Source organism: Antedon mediterranea, chromosome 9 (assembly GCF_964355755.1).
Source record: "Antedon mediterranea chromosome 9, ecAntMedi1.1, whole genome shotgun sequence".
In the NCBI taxonomy this organism is placed as follows: domain Eukaryota; kingdom Metazoa; phylum Echinodermata; class Crinoidea; order Comatulida; family Antedonidae; genus Antedon; species Antedon mediterranea.
Window position 1 is genome coordinate 1,014,282 of NC_092678.1, and position 14,764 is coordinate 1,029,045.

The window sequence follows — 14,764 nt, forward strand, 5'->3', positions numbered from 1 at the left end:
CTTAAGAAAGATGTAAGTACCTAAGTTTAAACTTAAGTAGATGTAAGTACCTAAGTTTAAACTTAAGAAAGATGTAAGTACCTAAGTTTAAACTTAAGTAGATGTAAGTACCTAAGTTTAAACTTAAGTAGATGTAAGTACCTAAGTTTAAACTTAAGAAAGATGTAAGTACCTAAGTTTAAACTTAAGTAGATTTAAGTACGCTGTTGTACCTTTGATAGGATGTCTTTAGCAATTTCAAAAAGCACATCATCAGTTGTCTTACTGCCTCCTCCTCCACCAGCTCCACCTTGAGTCAGCAACAAAGAATCAAAGAGCATTCTGGTTTCTTGCAGAGACTTGGAAATGTCAACATTGTCATGCATACCAAACACCTCAGGCTTTTGTGACAGAGGCAAAGACTAACAAGACAAATTAAACCATGTTTATAAACTTAAAGAAATATTAAGATAGCCATAAAATGGAAAACACTGACATCAATAATAGATCCAATATAAAAACTGTACGGTATAACAAAAGACACAAACAAAAATAACTAAAAGATGCAAGCAACAATAAATAATTTATTATCTTCTTCTTACCTTAATAAACTCCATATATTCTTCATGTGATCCTTTTGGAGGGGCATAATACAACCCGCTGGGTGAGAACTTATACTTGGCATCGTCCACTATTTCAGGGGTGTAGAAATCAGAGAGGATAGTGAGTAAGCAACGACGATCCCAGTCATCCGTGACACGCCCTCCGTAGTTGCACTCTCCAGTTAAGTACGCAATTGCATCAAAAGGTACTTCTTTATACTCATTTACAAACATCTAAACCAGATCAAAAATATTTTCTTTGTAAATACAGAATAAAAAAAAAATATTATCTCTATAAATTCACTTCTACTGCTAAAGCTCTGTATACACTATCAAACTAGTTTGACAAAAAAAGTGTGATATGCTCAAATATGGCAGTGATATGACATTATCATGTCTATATTTGGGCACATCATATTTTTGTTGTCACATAAAATTTGATAGTGTAGACAGAACTTTAGAATTCATCTTGTTAGATGATTGCAGACAGAGCCAAGCAAAAGAAACAAGTAAACAGAGACAAATGAACAGATGCCAAGCTCTCTCACCTGCACTTGTCGAACACTAATACGCAAATCCGACTCATTAAAACCATAAGGTATATTCCATCCCAGTGGTCCAAACTTTCTTCTTTCCTGAACCAAGGCATGGAAGAAACACAAGCCAAACAAGAGCTTCTCAAATACCAATTCTTTACCAGGACAACCTGAAAAGAATTCATGGTCACTGATTGGATCGTTGAGGTAAGACTGCATCATGTTCATTCGCAGGCCAGTCGGTGGTTCATTGGTCATTTTCACGCCGTTTTGCAGCACGGTCACTGGAAACTGAGAAAAAGAAAACAAGCTTTTTGATTAAAACACAAATAATACATAATTAATAGCCATCAATAATATTTAGTCAATAAATGCACCAATTATGTTCAAATAAAATAGAATACTCCTCTCATTATTTAATAAGGTTTATCGCAAATAGCTAGCAAAGAACGTCATTGTACAATGCATGATGGGAAGGGTAATCAAGTAATAGCGCCACCGTTATAATAACAACGTTATATACTGGTGTGGCGATATTGGTCCCAATTTCTTCCCATCATGCATCGCTCACGCTATTTGCGATAAACCTGTTTCAAAGCAAGAACAATGACAGACTCATTTATTTTACCTTGTTTGATGGATAACTGGTAAGCCATAATCTAAAGTCAGGATGTACATTATCAGGACTAAACTCTTCACAGAGTTTCTCCATCGCTGGCATCCATGAGACGGCAAGATGACAGTTCTGCAACACTACCCATGTTCCATCTTTGACGGCTGCTTCTATTAGCTTCGCTGCCACCGGTCCCTAGGCAGTAGAAATAACAACATCGTTTGTTATACGCTAGATATATACATAAAAAAAACATCATAGATACTATGATAGTACAACTCATAGAGGGTGAACTAGACATATCTGATTGGTTGATGTGATCCAGCTATATTCTGTGATTTTTCGCCAGCTAAGATTACATTGGAGTTGCGTAATCTCTTTGATATACACACCCCACTACCAAAACTATACTCTCTTTCAACTGTTTCAAAAACCAACTCTCTTTCAACTGTACCAAAACCAAACTCTCTTGTAACGCTACCAAATCCAAACTCTCTTGCAACTCTACCAAATCCTAACTCTCTTGCAACTCTAGCAAATCCGAACTCTCTTGAAACTCTTTCAAAACTAATTTTCAAAACTAACCTGTCCTTGTCCAAGTGATATAGCATTGAACTTATCCCCGCTGTAGCCTTTGTCACCAGCAAACTTCAACAGCGCTGCCATGGGATCTGCTCCTGGAGACAGGACAAAGATCAGTGGAGCACTAGCTTGGGAGTCCATGTAGCTCTTTGCCAAGTCAAATGGTGGCGGCTGTACAAACTTCTGGCCGAGCTTAGCTATCACGAAGTCTGTCACCATTGGCGCTACCTGACAACACAAAAATAAAAGGTCAAATATTACCTTATTTGGTAAGTATTTGATTAAAAGTCTGAAATGTGTTTGCAATCCATTGCTAGTGATATTTAATTAATTAAATCATAACTGTTTACCTTATCTGGTCGTAAACAACGTAAAATAATACACTTCTGAAAGTCTGTAAGAGATTCAGCAAAAGGTCCTGGAATAGTTTCTCTGTGCGGTTCTTTACTGTCATACAACTTACGCCAGTCTTCTATGTTATCTTGAAAATGATCTCTGAAATAAAATACATAAATTACAAAGATTATTACCGACACTTATATCAACAATGCTTTCCACAAAGTGAGTTTAATTTTTTTATTTCCATTGTCTGTGATTGTCTTCATTCATCTTCATTGTTGTAAGTTTCACAACAAACATATTGATTGTTAGGTAATTGGGAGGCCTAGGCCTACTTTAAGTATTGGTGTATGTGCGATAGTGGCTGTGTGTGAACTAGTACACCGGGGTAACCCCCTACTTGTCTCAAAAGATGCACTTAGGTTCTTTAAAGTGCACACAGCATTGTGTGTACACTGGACCTACGAATTATAGTCTTTTTCTGAGAAGACTGTTCTACCACCAGAACCATGGAAAGAGTGAGGCTAGTACCCTTGTCGATATTATGGCTACATGGTTCCACTGTCTTAACCGCTTGCTCACTCACTCACTCATACATGTGAAGAAAGTAGTAAAAGCAAGAAGTGAAACCTTAGTCCTTTGTAGCCTGGTAGGTCACACATACGACACAGCTCATCCCAACTCTTGTCTGCCAACCACGATGAGTCTGGGTTCTCAAGTTTGTTCTCAAGTCCAACACCACCAGTCAGAAAGAACATAAATTCTTCTAGACACATTTCCTTCTTATCTCTACAATTTAAAACAATAATCAACAATAATAAAACAATATAGTTTATATACTAAAGTTAAAAAATGCCCATAAAAAAGTTTAAATAAAAAAGATTTGTGTCAGAGAGAAAAGTTAATAATTTTGTCAGATAGGACAAATATATAAAAGAATATAGTTTATATTGAACATTTTTTAATATATAAATGTACATATCATTATCAAACTATTACATAGTAAAATATCCATAAAACAGATTCAATAACATAACAGTAGGAATAAGTATTAATATGTGTAACATAATAAATAGATTATATAGATTATTAGATAAAGTAGGAAATTAATATATTAGTAGTGATAAAACATTCAATTAAAATGTGTGTAAAAATAGTTAGTCTCTTTTTATTGTAAGTGTAATAAGTCTAATATAATCATTAAGTATTACGATTGTTTTCCTATGAACCATATACTACATTTAAAAAAAATTTAATACAAAATATTGCTGTAAAACAACAGAAAATATTATAGAAAATTGGTGCATTAGATTGGGACTTCACTATAGCTTTTGGTGCATTAGATTGGGACTTCACTATAGCTTTTGGTGCATTAGATTGGGACTTCACTATAGCTTTTGGTGCATTAGATTGAGACTTCACTATAGCTTTTGGTGCATTAGATTGGGACTTCACTATAGCTTTTGGTGCATTAGATTGGGACTTCACTATAGCTTTTGGTGCATTAGATTGGGACTTCACTATAGCTTTTCCATTGAGTTGAGTATTTTCGTTAACATTGAGTTAGTACTCAACAAAAAGCTGGTTAATATTATTTGAATAAAAAATGTACTTAACATATTATATATCTGTTGAGCACAAAGGTTTCCAAATGGAATATGTCAATTAATTTAAGTACAACCACCAAAACCACAATTAAGAAAATAAGATTGCAAACAAGTACATTCACACCCCAATATATTACAAATACTTACAAACTTTCTGCTGGTTCAGAACTTGAAAATAAAAGAAACATGCAATATTGCACTATTAAACAACATGCACTATCGCACTAGGCTAAATCTACTAATGATGGAAAATGCAATTGCACTATTAAACATGCACTATCACACTAGGCTAAATCTACTAATGATGGAAAATGCAACAGTGGTGGCGCCAGCGGGGGGGGGGGGGGGGGGGGGGGGGGGGCTACGGGGGCTCTAGCCCCCTCGCCGGGGAGCCTAGCCCCCCCGTCGGGGAACACGGGTACTTTTTGTCGGGGAATATAATCAAAGATAATAAAAGGACCTATTTATATTCTTTGATATAATATACAGTAAAAAGCGTTCGCGTTTACTTCGTAGCTAGCTTCAGCGCCTAGAAAACCGCGACGTTTCATTGACCGTGAGTACGTCAGAGTGATATTATGCACTTTATATGCATTCATTATTGCCAGCGATCTAACTTACTACTAAACAATAGCTAGGTTCGCACTTGTCTGGCGGTATCCCTTTGTACGAATCGTTCAACGTTGGGTCGAGACGCGTGATATCATGTTCCATCCAGGGACCAAAATATGTACTGTAGTTATTTTCCAGGCGAAGTTTACTGACGGTTACATCGTGTACTGCGTCGACGTACGCTACACTACAGCAAAAACGAATTATGTTAATTGTTTGTATGTTCACCAATTTTTTAATTTACAAGTAACCTTCTGTACCGTGGGGCACCTAAAATAAATTTTTCATCCATTACTAAACAAAAAAACATGCCATTTTCGCTTAGCCAACATCTTATTATAGCTAAGTTTTTACATTTTCAATGTCCTGTAATGTCATGAATTTCTCACCACTCGGAAGTCCAGATGGTACGCACGCATACACTTGGGAGGAATAAACTTATTTCCCCGACTGAAAAAGGTCTACGCTTGCGTTTTTTAAGCCTCTAGGCCTGATGTTTCCGAAGTATAAAATGCAATTTTTTGAAGACCTGCAGCTCTAGTTTTAAACAGTTTCTTAGCTCAGCCCCAACAATAAAGCTGGTCATATTTCGAAGTACAAGAAGTGCCTTTTCCGGGACCTAACATCTCTATTTTTCAAACATTTCTTAGCTCAGTCACAACCTTGATAGGGACTTATATATTTTGTTTCATGTTTTGAAGTATAATAAGTCCAATTTCCGGGACCTCCAACTCTATTTTTCTAAATTTTCTTTGAACTTTTATTTTTTAAATTGAAAAATATGGATTGAAACAGTCATCGCGCATCGTTTTTTTGCACGCAGTATTTTATTTATGCATTATAAAAAAATGGAAAAAATGGCTACCCTAAATCTGATTAAAATGACCTCAAATGACGCTAGAACGCGTTGCTTCCGGGGGCTTCGCCCCCTGGACCCCCACCGGGGGCCCTTGGCGGCCCCCTGGCCCCCAGCCTAGTAATGCTCGCTTCGCTCGCATAGCCCCCTCGTCGGGGAATGTAGCCCCCGCGTCGGGAAGATCCTGGCGCCACCCCTGAAATGCAATTGCACTATTAAACAACATGCACTATCACACTAGGCTAAATCTACTAATGATGGAAAATGCAATTGCACTATTAAACAACATGCACTATCGTACTAGGCTAAATCTACTAATGATGGAAAATGCAATTGCACTATTAAACAACATGCACTATCGCACTATTACATGAAATCATGCACTAGGATACTATTCTAAATCTAATAAGGATGGCAAAATGAAAACTTAAACATGCACTAGGCAACCTTACTCAAAGCAACTAGAATGGCAATGGCACCATGATAAACACTCTATGCTATTTATAGCACAAACTAAATTACTATTTCAAATGATTGTACAGTACAAACTAATAGAATAGACAGACATCAAGCACAACTTAAAAACGTTAAAATTATATCTATAAAATGAATATTTTTATGATGGCAAAATATAGAATTGTAACAAAAAACAAAATGTATTGCTGTATAGTTAAAAGCTCACTTACATTAATATATTTGCACAGAGTAGGAATGAGAAGAGTAACTTGTCCTTTTCAAACAATGACCGACAAACATTCACGTAGAGATTGTACGTGAAATGATCCGATAAATATCGCAGGCGCTTCTCAAGTATCTTGGACTTGTTGCTGTAAAGAAAATATAAACATAAAATAAATTTAACATTAAAATTAAAACAAATATATATTTTTTGCAATTGTTTGTAACTAGTACTGTGCGCCAGGGTGTTGAGTAATTGGTCAAATATTTTGCGCTACACTAACGTAATTTGTACTTTATACTAAGTACATTGAGAATTGAACGCCAGGCTAGTGATCTGGTTCAAGTTCCAGCCGAGAATTACTTGCACTAGTTTTCTTAATGTACTTAGCATAAAGTACAAATTATTTCAGAGTAGGGCAAAACAATAAAATTTAAATACAGAATATATATTTTGATGATTAAAATAGTGTATGGAAAGCAAAACAAGTTAGAAAGAATTATTCTAGGAACACACTGTACCTGTCATGAATAGAGTTGATGTAAAGATTGACAAACCACGTACCTGTCATGAATAGAGTTGATGTAAAGATTGACAAACCACGTCAGAGAATACTGATACATAGGATCAATGTTTGGCAAATCAGCAATCGAGAAAAACAGAATGCTCGAGTGCTTCGCTATTGGTCGATATCCAGCACGTGATTCATTCAGTTTCTTCTCCGTTTCTTCTGCTATCTTCTGCTTTTTTGAAATTTCATCAGATAGGATTTTGGAGGAATCTAGAATCTTGATTGCACTTTCGTCCTCCAGGATGTTCCCCTCGGAAGATGAAAGTGTTTCTAGGATTTTGTCTTCAATTTCTTTCAATTGTCTTTTGTTACTAGCACTCTGTACAATCAATGCTTGACGTTCCTCCTCAAGTTCAGGTCTGAAAGAAATATATTTCCAAATATGGTAGTGATATGCTTAAATAGGGTAGTGATATGCCCAAATATGGTAGTTATATGACAGGTCACATAAATAACTTGATTCCCACTTGGACGCATCACATCACCAACTCATGAACAACGCAAGTGAATATTAGTTACAGGTTAACAACTATTTCTAAAGCTCAGTCTGCACTATCAAACTTTATGTGACAAAATATTTGAGCACAACACAGTTTGATAGTATAGAGAGAGCTTAAGTTTGTTGTTTTTCTTATTTAGTTCATCAATACTCACCTCTCCTTAGCCACAACGATACCCAGCAGTTGATCTTCCAAACCATCTTGTGTTATCATGAAATTGAGTAACGAAACTTTGGTCGCTAACTCCGGAAGGTAATGTGGATTACGCAATTTAGTTGTGATATAGAATCGGAAATCGCGGGAGTATTCAATGACACTTTCACCTAGTCTTAAACAGTCAACACCGCCTGAAAGAAATAAAAATAAATTTTTTTGTAAAAGTAAAATTTAATCAAGTGTTATGTCTTTGATAATTGTTTGAACTTAAATGACCTTGTTGACCTTAACTGACCTTGTTTGAATGTCTGTTTCAACAGCAGTGGTTCAAGTGATGGGTCCAGCTCCTCAGCCACATTCTCCAGCAGCAGTGGTGTCCCAAACTGAATGCAGTTTTCTAAAGTCCTCATGTAGTCGCCATCTGTTAATTTGATGACGGATAGTTTGTTGTCACGTTCAGAATTCTTGACCCACTTGTTGGCCTGACCTTGAGGGTCAATCATCAAGGGCCTACAAAGAAAAAAAAACATGAATTTAATTGCGAGAAGTAAAATGTTTCTCATATACTAGATAACTAATACTATACAAGATTTAATAATAAGTAGTTTAATAATAAAATAATAATAAATAATAATAAAGCTCAATTAAATAATACTGGCACGCAAATTTATTTAGCTTCTAATCTTAAGTTAACAATTATATTAAAAAAGGTTTCCCACATTTTGTTTCTATTACAATATATAAATCTTCACTGAGAGAGTGATGTGGCGTAACGGTAAGCAACATGGTGAGCTGGCAGAGAGAGTGATGTGGCGTAACGGTAAGCAACATGGTGAGCTGGCAGAGAGAGTGATGTGGCGTAACGGTAAGCAACATGGTGAGCTGGCAGAGAGAGTGATGTGGCGTAACGGTAAGCAACATGGTGAGCTGGCAGAGAGAGTGATGTGGCGTAACGGTAAGCAATATGGTGAGCTGGCAGAGAGAGTGATGTGGCGTAACGGTAAGCAATATGGTGAGCTGGCAGAGAGAGTGATGTGGCGTAACGGTAAGCAACATGGTGAGCTGGCAGAGAGAGTGATGTGGCGTAACGGTAAGCAACATGGTGAGCTGGCAGAGAGAGTGATGTGGCGTAACAGTAAGCAACATGGTGAGCTGGCAGAGAGAGTGATGTGGCGTAACGGTAAGCAACATGGTGAGCTGGCAGAGAGAGTGATGTGGCGTAACGGTAAGCAACATGGTGAGCTGGCAGAGAGAGTGATGTGGCGTAACGGTAAGCAATATGGTGAGCTGGCAGAGAGAGTGATGTGGCGTAACGGTAAGCAATATGGTGAGCTGGCAGAGAGAGTGATGTGGCGTAACGGTAAGCAACATGGTGAGCTGGCAGAGAGAGTGATGTGGCGTAACGGTAAGCAATATGGTGAGCTGGCAGAGAGAGTGATGTGGCGTAACGGTAAGCAATATGGTGAGCTGGCAGAGAGAGTGATGTGGCGTAACGGTAAGCAATATGGTGAGCTGGCAGAGAGAGTGATGTGGCGTAACGGTAAGCAATATGGTGAGCTGGCAGAGAGAGTGATGTGGCGTAACGGTAAGCAATATGGTGAGCTGGCAGAGAGAGTGATGTGGCGTAACGGTAAGCAATATGGTGAGCTGGCAGAGAGAGTGATGTGGCGTAACGGTAAGCAATATGGTGAGCTAGCAGAGAGAGTGATGTGGCGTAACGGTAAGCAATATGGTGAGCTGGCAGAGAGAGTGATGTGGCGTAACGGTAAGCAATATGGTGAGCTGGCAGAGAGAGTGATGTGGCGTAACGGTAAGCAATATGGTGAGCTAATCATGGGCCTTGTACAGGCCATCTTACAGTACTTAAGACATCACACAGTATATAGAATACAAACTGATTCACTTACCATCTCCTAGCATTATCCACTATGACACCATTATCAATAGAGAAGCTGTCAGTGGGCAGACCAGCAATGTTCCATGCTCTTATCTTCACTGGATCTCCTAGTGTATGACTTAGTGAGAACTGATCTGAGCAAGGAATATTTTTTTCCTAAAGACATAAGAAAACAAATGCTTCAACTCCCTTTTTAAATGCAATATTTTATCATTTTTTTCTCTCAAAATTAATCGACCAAACTCCCGCAACACCGACTTATTTTCCCTTGCCCGTTGTCGAGTCAACGTAACCAAAAATGGTTTCATTCAAAGATTATCCAAGCTTTTTAATTCAATTTCTATTAAGGATAAGACTATCAAAATTTTTTTTGAAACTTTGTCCAAATTTAAGTCTAAAATTCTTAAATCGATTTAAGTTTGCCTTTTTGTATGTTTCATGTTTTGTATTTTAATGTGCTTTTAATTCTATATTTATATCTAGAGAGTTTTAAGGCATCCTGTAATTGGCAATTTTTCGCTGTTGGATGTGGTTGAAATAAAATAAATTAAATTTAAAAAAAGTTTTGCAGTAATTGTACTGTAGAAACTGCAGATTTTAAAGACAATGCTTTAAAAAAGTTTAAAGATGTATTGTCCCTTTGTCAAATTCCAAAAAAATAAAAATAAAAAGATTTCGAAAAAAAAGTGGCTCATTTTGAAGTATCATAATAGTTATTAACTTTCACCAAAAATTAGTCGGAAAAAAAATCATTTAACTGAAATACAGACGTTTTTTTGTTCAAAAAATAACTTTGACTTCCAGTCAAAGTTTTCGATCAAAACATATCTCATAATGCAATGCGCTTATTTGGCTACTCTGTATGCATAATCATAAAACTTCCTCGCGATCTGTGTGAAAACACCTTCTCAACCATGACGAGTTGTAAACAATCCTAATTAGCATCATGCATAATGCGTACTCATGGTTTGAAATCTTTGTTTACATTCGCTCGCGACTATTTTTCAGACGAAATGTAATCAAATTAATTTAGCTGTTAATTACGTAAAATTGTTGTTTTTGGCTCGAATTTTTGACTTAAAGTGAATAACTTTAATATTACTTTGACATAGCCAATTAAAATTTAGTATATTTTGACCTTCATTTTTTTGTTTTTCAAGGGACAATACATCTTTAAATATGGGAGTTTTTTTCGGTCCAACAAAAAAGTTAAATTCATCACAGTAATTGTACTGTAGAAAATGGTTCATTAACAGGTTGTCAATAAAATGTGATGTGCCCATATATGGAAATGATGATGTCATATCACTACCATATTTAAGCATATCACTACCATATATGGGCACATTACACTTTTTTGTCAAAGTAGTTATTTTTGGTTCAACAAAAAAGTTAAGTTCAACAGTTAATTTATGACACGATTGTTTACCTTACAAATCTTAGTCCAGTCACTTGTACACTGCAACCTAAATGCTGATGTGAAGGCTCCTAGGTAAGCAATGACACCAGATGATATAAGCACATCACCCATGATGTTATCATACGTATGCTGAAGGGTGGCAGCTGCTACCGTCCATCTGAAACAAAATAGATAAAGTGCATACTTAATTAAATGATTTATTTATTTTTTTATTATTTAAACAGGGTGACTTCTTTAATCAGACTAGTAGGGGAGTACTAGTAAAGAATTCCAAGAAACAGTTTTTAAAAATTATTATTCATTATTTTGACCAAGGAGTTACATAGCAGGAAACCCAAGCTGTGAGTAACAGTAGTAGTGTGTGACATACTAGTACACCGGGGTAACCCCCTACTCATCTCGAAAGATGTACTATGTTCTTTAAAGTGCACACGAGCTAGATGTACACTGGACATACGGTTTATAGTCCTTATCCAAGAAGACTTGTTCTACCACCAGAAACATGAAGCAAGTGAGTGGCTACGTAATTACGGTACCACCGTCTTAACCGTTCAGCCACTAACTCGCACTCGCAACAAGGCAGTTGAATTAAGGCATCTTAAAGTTCTCAAACTTTTTCACAAACACACAAGTTCTGATTTTTAACATATCATTCCTTACCTGTCTTTTTCACCTCCTAATCCTCCAATCAGCTTCTCAGCTCTTTCAAGTTTCTTGGCACAAAGATCAACCTGTTGCTCCAACTTTTCTTTTTTTTCTGTCATTTCTTTAAAGTTTGCTTTAAGCGTTTCCAATCGATCGACAACATCTTTCAACTCCGCTCTTTTACCTAAACAATATAAAAAATAATATTTTTAAATTGTCTCATTCTTTTGAAAAACAGCAATGCAAGAAGATTTATATAAAATCATTTTTTTAATTATTTATTTCATACATATCCAACGGTAGCTCGTCAATTACAGGATGATAAACTACATTGTGCTTATAAACTAAATGTCATTTGAGGCTTAGGGAGTAGAAACAGTTACAACAGTGATGTAGCCACAAGATATAAAGTGGTGCGGTAGTCGCAAGGAAAGGGAACAATCAGCCACTAAGTTATCAAAGACCTCCTACGGCCCTGTATATAATACTAGTATTGGTCAGTATTGAACACTGGGATTGGCGAAATCCCCAAGCTAAAGCTCCTGCTTACCATTTAGAATAGCCATCGTTTGTGTGAGTTCTTCCTCTGCTCCTTTCAGCTTCTCTTTCTTGGGGGCAACGACCTTTGCCACTCTGTCATAAACCTCCATAGCTAAAGCCCACTTGCACAAACCTTCAGCTGCGGATGATGCCTTCGCTACTTTCATCGGGTCAAACTCTGGATTCGATGTGTATTCCAACCTGATCTTTTTCATAATATGAGGCTGAAAGATAAAGAGACACAGAATTGGAAAAGTGTGCCATTGATAAAAAAAATGCAGTGCCAATAACTTATTATTATTTTCAATCACCAACATTAAACAGTTTTCCTGTCAGTCAGTAAATGTGTGATCAAAGTATGAATGGTCAATTTTGTATATGTAACATATTGTACATTTAATTATTTATTAAAACTGGAACCAATACATTTTCCATATATATGTATTTAATGAATATTGGACAGAATAAAGTGTTATATCGTATTATTCTGTACTGAACGAATAAGAGAACACTTATGACTATTAAGTTTGTAGTATTAAATAAACTTGCAGTAATTACAAACTTGGTTGGTTACTTAGTTTACAGACTAAACAGCAGACAAGAACTCACCTGGATGTTGTCTTTATCGTATGTCTTCAGCATATTCAGAAAGTTCATATCTCCAAGAAGCTTCTTTGATGGCCCCCAGTAGTCAAGGATTTTGCCACCAGTACCTGCTGGATCATTGATCTTCTCTGGTTTGATGTCTTTCATGATACAGATTGCTGCCATCACAAGCCTCACGCCAGAAGGCGGGCTTTTCATTGTTTTTACAACAGCAATATCCGAAGGCTGTAAATAAAAGAACACAAAATAATTGTAGTTTATCACCAAGAAAAAATACAGTTTCTTTAGGAGATGAAGACCTTTGACCAAAAACACATTAATTACAATAAAATTACCAAACATTCATTTTGTGCATATAGGTTAGGAATTTAACATTTTCAATTTTGGGGTGAGGTGAAACACATAATTTTTTTTGTATAATATAAGAAATAGTAATTCAATTTAGAAAACGTTATGCAAGTTGGTATTTGTATAAAATCAAATCAATGTTTTAAGTCTGATACCTTGAGAGTATTAAGAGCAGCCAACGCAGCTTCCAATGCTGGTATAGCCTCTGCCAAATCACTCTCACATTCATCCTTCAACGCTTGAGCTTCTGCCGCTTGCTCATTGGCTGCAGCTTCCTCTTTCTCTACAACCTCTCTAGTTGCGCTCACTTCTACCGACTCCTTCTCTATCACTTTCATCATTTTCTCGTTCTCTGCAGCGGCAACGACCAGCTGTGGCTGGAGCTCCTTGAGCTCAGTCTGCATCGAGCCGACCTGGGTTTCGGCAAAAGCGAGTTTGTCGAGACCGGTCACGTAGCGTCGTTTAGCTTTCATGATCTCTTCTCGTTTCTTAGTGACAAGAGTCTTAAAGGCGGATATCAGTTCAAGGTATGAGGTTGGTGTCACATAATTGTGTCTGTTTAGCTCATTTAAAAACCTGTAGAATTGAAAAAAAAAGAATTATATATATATTTACAAACAATCAAGTTTGACCAATCACTTTATTCACATGAGTTATACATATAGAAACAATGATTTGAAAATTGTTTGATTTAAAAAATAAAATTTATAACTGAAAATAAAATATAAAAAGTATGAAATGAAACCTGTGAAGGGGCAGTACTGTAAGCGAATAGCTTTAAGCGTACAGCCCATGGTAATAGTAAGAAATAATTATACTGTTACTATTATACTTAATAATAATAATGGTGACATGGAAAGATATGGTAAATAAAGTAGAAAGTAGGAACATGATGCACAAGACAGGACAAAATGGAGAGGTGATGTAGCACCGTGGAATGAGTGACAGTCAGTAACCCCTTGGAAGAGAAAGAAAGCTGACACAAATAAAAGATGATGATGAATATGCACCAGTAGTTATTTCTTCAATTCATTCATTGTCAAATTGAGCCTCTTTAAAAAAAGCACTTTCAGGTGATATCATTTAATGTTTAACTTACTTTTCAGATAGGTTTCTTGCACTTGTGTGAAAATGTTGGCAAATATAAACAACTTCTGTTCTTTCTTGGTCTTCCATTTCAACATTTTCGAGAAACTTCATGGCAACTCTTTCTAACGCATCTGCAGGCCACGCCTAAAAAAGAAACGATTGAATGGAAAAAATAGAAAAATGCAATGTAGATAAAAAGAACACAAATTAAAATACACTTCTCACAATTTGAATTCATATCTATCTATTGTATATAAAGGAACAGATTTTAAAAAAGAATTTAATTTAAGTTACTTACTTGGAACCAATCGATTTAATTTAAGTTACTTACTTGGAACCAATCAATTTAAGTTACTTACTTGGAACCAATCAATTGTACAGCAATTGATGAGTGATGGGAACTGACGGAGTCTGTTACGGAAAGCATCACCAATTGGAGAGAACGCAATAATGATGTGAAGGTTCTCACGGCAACGGTTGACAAAGAAATTGAAAAGAGCTAGCGGACTGAAATCTGCATTTTTGTCACCAGCTTGTGCAACTGGTCTTACTGTCTGTGTATAGATAAAGTAAATTACATATTACAG

At 36.4% G+C, this 14,764-nt stretch overlaps 1 protein-coding gene across 3 annotated transcripts in view; it reads right to left on the reverse strand.

Annotated features, from left to right (window-relative positions):
* LOC140059128 (dynein axonemal heavy chain 12-like) overlaps positions 1-14,764 on the reverse strand; it is a 41,349-nt gene that overhangs the window by 6,836 nt on the left and 19,749 nt on the right. For 2 of the 3 annotated variants that reach the window (XM_072104972.1, XM_072104970.1), the window contains 20 exons: positions 14,537-14,731; positions 14,188-14,321; positions 13,244-13,664; positions 12,744-12,965; positions 12,145-12,358; positions 11,610-11,778; positions 10,959-11,106; positions 9,540-9,685; positions 7,928-8,142; positions 7,631-7,823; positions 6,970-7,335; positions 6,413-6,553; positions 4,406-4,426; positions 3,282-3,440; positions 2,663-2,807; positions 2,316-2,540; positions 1,746-1,925; positions 1,130-1,408; positions 582-815; positions 213-401 (listed from right to left, as the gene is read on the reverse strand). In XM_072104972.1, the coding sequence (XP_071961073.1) occupies positions 213-401; positions 582-815; positions 1,130-1,408; positions 1,746-1,925; positions 2,316-2,540; positions 2,663-2,807; positions 3,282-3,440; positions 4,406-4,426; positions 6,413-6,553; positions 6,970-7,335; positions 7,631-7,823; positions 7,928-8,142; positions 9,540-9,685; positions 10,959-11,106; positions 11,610-11,778; positions 12,145-12,358; positions 12,744-12,965; positions 13,244-13,664; positions 14,188-14,321; positions 14,537-14,731 (3,996 nt within the window). The remainder of the gene's footprint in view (positions 1-212; positions 402-581; positions 816-1,129; positions 1,409-1,745; positions 1,926-2,315; positions 2,541-2,662; positions 2,808-3,281; positions 3,441-4,405; positions 4,427-6,412; positions 6,554-6,969; positions 7,336-7,630; positions 7,824-7,927; positions 8,143-9,539; positions 9,686-10,958; positions 11,107-11,609; positions 11,779-12,144; positions 12,359-12,743; positions 12,966-13,243; positions 13,665-14,187; positions 14,322-14,536; positions 14,732-14,764) is intronic. The other variant, XM_072104971.1, reaches the window with a different exon arrangement.